This window comes from Balaenoptera ricei, chromosome 10 (assembly GCF_028023285.1).
Source record: "Balaenoptera ricei isolate mBalRic1 chromosome 10, mBalRic1.hap2, whole genome shotgun sequence".
In the NCBI taxonomy this organism is placed as follows: Eukaryota; Metazoa; Chordata; class Mammalia; order Artiodactyla; family Balaenopteridae; genus Balaenoptera; species Balaenoptera ricei.
The window spans coordinates 45,787,972-45,795,863 of NC_082648.1; the positions used below are offsets into that span (position 1 = coordinate 45,787,972).

At 53.8% G+C, this 7,892-nt stretch overlaps 1 protein-coding gene across 3 annotated transcripts; it reads right to left on the minus strand.

Annotated features, from left to right (window-relative positions):
* Positions 1-1,695: 1,695 nt before the first annotated feature.
* SMUG1 (single-strand-selective monofunctional uracil-DNA glycosylase 1) lies at positions 1,696-7,456 on the minus strand. 3 transcript variants are annotated; one of them, XM_059936060.1, is made up of 4 exons: positions 7,404-7,446; positions 5,795-6,066; positions 3,764-4,062; positions 1,696-2,726 (listed from the first exon to the last, which is right to left on the minus strand). In XM_059936060.1, the coding sequence occupies exons 3-4, from the start codon at positions 4,049-4,051 to the stop codon at positions 2,199-2,201; spliced, it is 816 nt and encodes a 271-aa protein (XP_059792043.1). In that variant the 5' UTR covers positions 4,052-4,062; positions 5,795-6,066; positions 7,404-7,446; the 3' UTR covers positions 1,696-2,198. The 3 variants fall into 3 exon arrangements, with proteins under 3 accessions (XP_059792043.1, XP_059792042.1, XP_059792044.1); XM_059936059.1 differs by lacking the exon at positions 5,795-6,066 and having other exon boundaries at positions 7,404-7,456; XM_059936061.1 differs by lacking the exons at positions 5,795-6,066; positions 7,404-7,446 and adding an exon at positions 5,274-5,777.
* Positions 7,457-7,892: the final 436 nt, after the last annotated feature.

Below are 7,892 nucleotides of genomic sequence, written 5' to 3' on the forward strand. Positions count from 1 at the left end.
AGGCTCGATAACTTGCTAGAATGACACAGAACTCAGGAAAGCACTCCACTTATAATTACAGTTTTATTATAAAGGATACAAATCAGGACCAGCCAAATGAAGAGACACATAATGCAAGATCTGGGAGGCTCCCAAACAGTTTCCACGTCCTTTCTCCCACAGAGTCAGGACACATCACCCTCCTGACACATCCATGTGTTCACCAACCAGGAAGCTCACCGAAGCTTCCATGTCCAGAGTCTTTATTAGGGTTTCATTATGCAGGCACAAGTGATTGAAATCATTGACCATGTACGTGGCTGAGCTCAGCCTCCAGCCCCGCCTCCCCTCTCTGGAGGGCAGGCTGATATCACCTGGCTTGAAACCCCAGCCCTCTAATCACACTGTTGGTCTTTCACGCATGGTCGGCCCTCCTGAGTCAAATTTCAGCATAACCTCAAGTGTGGTCTGAGGGTCACACCATGGATGACAAACTCCCAGCACTTGGGAAATTCTGAGGATCTAGAGGCTCCCTCCCAAGAACCAAGAATGGAGGCCACTCAAATTACTTATTATGCAATGGGGGGGGGGACACATATTAAAAATCTTACTAATTTTGAGGGCTTCCCTGGTGGCACAGTGGTTGAGAATCTGCCTGCCAATGCAGGGGACACGGGTTCGAGCCCTGGTCTGGGAAGATCCCACATGCCGTGGAGCAACTAGGCCCGTGAGCCACAGCTACTGAGCCTGCGCGTCTGGAGCCTGTGCCCCGCAACAAGAGAGGCCTCGATAGTGAGAGGCCCGCGCACCGCGATGAAGAGTGGCCCCCGCTCGCCGCAACTAGAGAAAAGCCCTCGCACAGCAACGAAGACCCAACACAGCCATAAATAAATTAAAAAAAAAAAAATCTTATTAATTTTGAGAGCTGGAGATGACCTGTCCTAGAAGCTAGAGTTCAACCATGTGTTCCTTATTAAGCTGGTCTCTGCCCCCAACTGAATTCACTCTCCCAGCCCTCACTAAAGGGGCAGCCATTCAGCAGACGTAAGAAATGAGTCAGCTGGAGATACCAGGCTCCCACCCACCCATCACAGTGCCCCAAGTAGCAGACAAACCACTGGACAGGCCCCTAACAGAGACCCTGCAGCTTTGGTAAGGCAATTAGAGACTGTTCATACCACCCCCAGCTACCCAAGAGAACCCTTTGCAAACAGGAAGAGGTAAGAGGTGGGAAAATATAAACTACCACCTTCTACCCCTGACCTGCAGGAGGGAAAAAGAGCCAACACAAAAGGGTTTAGGAGCTTTTAATGCTTAGACGGAAAAATCACAGGCTGGGTTTGTCATAAAGTCATTAGTCCATCTCTGGTGGGGCAAGAATCTGCCCGTCACTCAGGCTACAGGTGGAGGCCCAGACCCCTACCCCCACCCGGGTCTTTGGGTCAGAGGGGCTTCCTGTGTAGTGCAGTGCCGTGCCTCCCCATCCTGGGGGCAAGAAAGCTAGAAAAGGTGTAATGAGCACCCACGTGCCAGGCACTACGCAAGGCACTTTTAAGGGTTATCTCAGCTAATCCCCACACCAGCCCCACGAGGCAGGGACCCCATCTTATAGATGAGGATCTTGAGGCTTGGAGAGGTCAAGCAACTTGTCCGAAGTCATAAAGTTCACAAGTCTCAAAGCTGGGAGATGGAAATCCAGGTCTTCTGGCCGTTCCCACGCTGCCACACCGAATTGTCTCTCTCTGACGCAGCCTGTCTCCCGTCAGAAGTTCACTCTCAGCAGCCATGACCCACACTTTGTCCTGGTCCCTGTGAGGCAAGGGGTGAGCTGAAGGAAGCCGTTCTAGGACGACGGGTGGGGATCCTGGTAGGATCTTTTCTCTAAAACAGCAAATGTGACCTCGGAAGTCACTGTTCAGGTCACTCTCCGCCAAAGAGAGGCTCCAGGGAAAGACTGAGGTAGAGCAGTTTGCAGGTGCTGGCTCTCTGTGGAGCTGGGTACCACAGACCAAAGAAGCAATGCTCAAAGGAAGGTGAGGTGGGCAGGAATCGGGAGGGCAAGCAGGAGTAGTGTCCAAACTGCCGCGGCAGATCCCAGCAACCAGGGAGCCAAGGGGGACCTTGTCGCTCCAGTCCAGGAGGCGCGTGGCCATCTGCTTGTCCCGAAGGACCCAGGGGACCTTGAACACGTCCTGTGCCTGTGCCGGCCACAGGGGCGCTCACTTCGTTAGCAGCGGCAGCAGCCCCAGCTCGTTCAGTCTCTCCTTGGCCACCACCTCCCAGCCCTTGTTGGCCTGCGGGTTGCGAGGGGAGGGGTGCAGGAGCCCCTCCACCTGGACCTCAGGCATCAGGCCGGCCAGAGCTCGCCGCGCCCGCTGCTCGGCCAGGCGGCCCACGCCCACCACCAGCCGCACCCCCAGCAGCTGCACCTGCCGGTACAGGGCCGCGTCACAGACCCCAAGGAGCTGCTCTCGCTGCTTGGCCGGCAGCTCGGCGGGGGTGAGGTTGCGCCCGCTGGGAGCCAGGAGGAGCAGAGGACACAGGTTGTGGACGAAACAGTGACGGAAGAAGACCTCGGGCTGTCCACAGAGGTTCCGGAAAAAGCCCCAGAACCGGGCACCACTCACCTCGGACTGAGGGCACGCCAGTCCCAGCACTGGTCGCTTGGGGTGCTCTTGGGGAGGGGTCTGCACAGGCCCCCCAATGCCCAACCAGTCCCGGACTACACTCACTTCCCCAAAGGGCACCTGTGGGGAAGGAGAGACACACCAGGGCTTCAGACTGGAGACCTGACGCCTGGGCTCTGAACCAACCAGCCCCTCTCCACCCTCCAAGAGGATCTAGCTGCGCCCCACTCACCCCCCACTCCAACCACCTTCACCCAAGGGCCTGGGACAAGGATTCCTGGCCCTTGGTTTGAGCCTGTCCCTCTTTCTCCAATTGTTCATGTGGCTTGCGGTCCAGGAGAAGCTATTTGTTTGCCTCTACTCCACGAGCCTTTGGGACCAGGTACAGGAAGCGCATAGGGGATATGTGCTCCCACACAGGGCGTGACGGGTGGCAGGGGGGACAGACAGATGGCCCGAGACAGAAAGGCAGCCAGAGCTAGAGGAGGCACAAGGACAGAGCTGACCACTGCTCTCTGGGTGCCCTCTCAGCCCCAAGCCTCAAGCTGTCGTTTCCATCGATCATCATGGATCACCTTTCAGTCCCCAGTTGGGATCAATAAAAGCGATTGAGCCTCCTGCCCTGAAGCCTCTTCCCCTCCCCCACCCGCCAAGCACCGCACTGAGGGGCAGTCACTCATCTGCAGGTCCGAAAGGGAAGCACGCAGGCTCTGGAGTCTGCTCTGTTCCGAAGCTCTCCTCAAGCTAAGAAGCAGAACCCGGGTTGCCGGAAAGTCCTGCATCTCTGCCCTACCCACCCCGGTCAACCAGTCTCCCCACGGACCCCATAAGTCCTGCTCCCTCTCCTGACCCCAAGCACGCTCTAGGGAGAGGGGAGATCCGGCAGGGTAAGGAAAGGACGGGGCTGGCGGAAGGAAGGGCTCTCAGAGGCAATTAGTGCACAGCTCACAGGGGAAATGGAACTACCATTAATGTGCTTGGTTAACTAGGGGCAGCGAGGCCGGGAGAGTGTCTGAGACCAGAGGAGCCAGTGTATGGCGGGGGGGGGGTCCCACACACACGTCCACAGCCGTGCACAGGCTCCCCACAGCACGCGCAGCCAAGCATCCACCCTGAAGCCTCCCCCTCCACCCAACAGGAGAAGCCGACCTCTTTACCCCAGTCTGGGCCATGCCAAAGGGTCCTGGGTTCATGCCCAAGAAGAGCACTTGCTTGGGCCCCTGGCAGTAGCGGGTCACGTAGCTGCGATGCGGCTCCCACGCATACTCCACCGGATTGTAGATGATGCCCACAGGCTCAGAAAACTGCAGCTGCTTCAGCTCAGCGTTAAGCCGGAGCTCCTCCTCCAAGAAGCCCTCGGCCGAGCTTCGAGGGGAGGGCTGGGGCTCCACCAGGGCAGCCCCCTCATGGAGGGGCCCCAGCAGGAAAGCCTGGGGCACAGCCATGCCACTGTTACCTGGAAAAGAGATGGACGGAGGCCCCAACAGCCCCAGTCATAGCGTGGGAGGGATCCAGGCTGGCCAGGGCCCCTACTACCACCTCCTGGGCTCAGAAGAGACTGTCAGTCACCCCCAACGTCCAGGCAAGCCCTCACTCATCTCAGCTCCTGGTAATGAAGGGCCCTTCCTCTCCTGGATTCAAGCATCCTCCCTCTTCATATATTACCTGGTGAGCATAACCTATAACCACCAATCATCCCCCACTCCAAACTTCCTTTCCATCAGGCACAGGTTTTGAGTCACTGGTTCCTAGGCCATGCCTAGGTTTTCAATAAATATTTACATGGCAAACTTTCAGCACCTAAAACAAGCCCAGCCAGGAGAGGCTGTGTCCTGGAAACCAGTGTGCTGAAGGATGGGATGCAGGTGCACAGCCACAGCCCAGAGACTAATTACAGAGCTGATTACAACAGCTTCCAGGTGGTGAGCAACTGCTCTGTACCAGGTACCCCTCACTGCTGTGCACAACCACCCCACGAGGTGGGTATTACTGTTCCCAGGTTACAGGTGAGAGAACTGAGGCTTAGCAAGATCAAGCAACTTGCCCAGGGCCACACACTTAGCAAATAATGAAGCTGGGATTTGAACCCAAACCATCTGACTCAAGGCTGTGCGCATCTTGCCTTAGATGGTTCGATCGGCCACCCTGCTAATCCTACAACCCCCCAACCCCAGCCCAGCTTCTTGCCCACATTCAAGAATCCTCAGTGGTGAGTGAGACGATTACCAGACTCACACTAGACTCCTACAAGCTACGTAACCATGGCCAGAGCCTCAGGTCTCCTCCCCCAAATACTAAGAAAAACAATATCCACTTAAAAATATTGATATAAGAAATGGAATGAGATATTGTGTGTAAAGCGTGGCCCGGGGGAGGTAGAAGGGGAAGGGAAGAGGATGAGAAAGAGGGAGGGGGGGAAGGAGGAAGAGGGAGCACCCCAGCGAACTCTGTAACCCACAGAGGCCATTCCTTCCAATCTTCCTTCTAATCACTCCCGTGCAAACCCAGTGGTCCACCCTGACCTTTCCATTAACACTTTCAAAACGCCCTTCCTACCTCAACTCCCAAAACCTTGCACATGCTATTTCTACAAACCCAATTTTTCACAGACCCCTTGAGTGAAGCAGGACTGTGAGTCCCCTAGCCCTCCACACATGCAAATCATACCTCCCCTTCCAGATGCAGCTCAAACTGTCCCTTTGGTAAAGCCGTCCCTCTTCGGGACGCTGCAGCATTTGCTGTACCTTCCCAGCCTCGCCCAACCCAAGTAGGGCTGGCGTGAGGCCTGGGAATCTGTATTTTAAACAGGCTTCCTCAAGTGATGCTGATTGTTGGTGACGGCTGAGAACCACTGCACGTCACCATGGTTAGTTGCTTCTTCATGAATTCACACCTGGCCTCCCGGACTAGACTTGAGGCAGATCAGAGAGGAGACCCTGTTTAATTTTCCTCCATAGCTCCAAGGTCCTAGATTTTATTAGGCAGTCAACAAACACCTGCTCAGCTGTATCCATACCATCTTTTTTCAATCCTGTTTACAACTACCTTCTGGGAGTTCCCTGGTGGCCTAGTGGTTAGGATTCCAGGCTTTCATTGCCATGGACCAGGTTCAATCCCTGACTGGGGAACTGAGATCCTGCAAGCTGTGCAACACGGCCAAAATAAATTTAAAAAATAAATAAAACTACCTTCTACCAAGGAGCCTTTCCTGATGGACTCCTCTCCACTTCTACATCCTGAATTCACTCAAGGCTCAGCTGCCTGCTTTGCCCTCTGCTTGCTTCTGAGGGCTTGCCAGGCTCTGGCATGTTTCCATCACATCTGGGCCTCCCACAGGGCAGGGACCATGGTTCTTCTCCCTCTCAACCCCTTGCCCAGGTGAAGAGTAACCTCTTCCCCCAGATGGGACCTCAAGGTTGACACAACAGCTTGATCCATCAACCTGTTCTCTGACCCTAGCCTAGGGAAAGTGGGAGAGAGAGAGAGAAAAAAAAATCTTAAATCAACTATACCCCAATATAAAATAAAAATTAAAAAAAAAAATCAGGGCCAAACTTAGGAAATCCTTCCCTAGACTGATCTCAGAAGTCTTTAACTGATCTGTCTGGGTGGCTACCCACGGCCAATTGAACTCAAACAAAAGCTGAGAAGGGAGCTGCGGAGAACTCAATTGTCTCAGGGGCCCTTGCTTTGCCATCTCCCCACACAGTGCCAACATTAGTAGATTGGCTGCTCTAAGTCTGGGATCTCTCTCAGGCCTTAAGTTGAGCCTACCTTTGATCTTTAGGGACCCATGCTGAAGACAGCAAGGCTGGGGGTACACAAAAGAGTGACAAGGTCTTATTTTCAGTGTTCCAGAATTTCAAAGCCTGACCGGATGGCAAGAGCTGCAGGCTATGTGTCAACTGACTCAAATTCTAGTCCTGGTTTTATCTCTAAGGTTCTCTTAAGTCATTTAACTCTCTTCTCTATGAAATAAAAATCACAAATTCCATCCAACCTACCACCAGCTGTTAACTCATTTATACTTTTCAATATTTATGAGTCTCTTACATGGTAAGCACTGTGGTAAGTCTCCTGGTGGGGAAGAAGTCCAAAATGAATAAAATGTAAGCCAGGCTCATAAATGACTGTGACAAGACACATAAACAATTGTTATACACTGTGATACACTGTGATTCCAGCTTTAATGTCCTGAACAAAACACCATGAAAGCCCAAAGGAAAAACTTGGATGTCCTATCTGAAGTCACCCAGGGCCAGAGACTTCAGAAAGGCAGATACTTTCTAAATGACAGTGTCATATTACATTAAGTACGAAGGAAATGGAGGGTGACCCACCGATAAGTCTGGCCACCCAGGCTCTCTGACACTAAACCCAGCAAGTGCAGAAGGAATCCAAGACACTATCCACTCCCCTGTCCCTTGGGGGCACTCCAGGAATCCACAGGGACAATCAGCAAATCCTTAAACCAATAATGATAACAATAATAATAATGGAGCATGGACACAGAAACAACATTTCATCTCTCCTCCTAGTTCCGAGGGGGCTGACGGCTAAGCTCCACAAGAAATCTCGACCTCCGCCCGCGGGCTCCGCCCGACGGGAAAGCCTCGTCTCCGCAGGCCCCCCGGGCGGCTCCATGGGCTCGGCTCTCCCTGCGCCGGGCGAGCCCCTGACGGAGCGAGGGGCCCCGAAACACAGACATCCCGACTCCCCGCCTGCCACCCACGGGGAGCCCGGGGAGCTCCCAGTCCGCCCCCAGAGCCCCAAGTTCCCAGACTCCCACTCCCTCACCTGGTCCGGCGCCCCATCCGGTTTCCGGTTCCTTTCCCCCGCCCCTGGGCGCGGAGGGCTGTGGGAGTTGTAGTCTACTTTGTTTAGGGAAGGAGATTGGCGTAGCTGAGGCCACTTCCGCCGGAAATACTCAAATTCCCGGAAGGTGTGTTAAATTAGCCCTAAGTGACGCTGGGGATTGTAGTTTATTCTTTACAGCGGGGCTAAATCCTGAAGACTTGAGAAGTGAGAAGCCAAGCTCTGTAAGGATCTTGGAGATCCTGGATTCTAGCCGTAAAGGGCATCACCTTTCCAAAAGTTCATCCACAACACTTTTCCCAAAGGGATTGTCAATCAAGGAGCTTCAACTATCTGCAATCTCTCAACTCACCTGAGTATTAACAATGGCTACAGACCATTTCTAGCCCTCCTTCTGCCCCAGGTATGAGACCTCTCCTTTGCAGCTCTCCAAGGACTGTATATAGAACATCCACGGAGGCACTTCTGGCA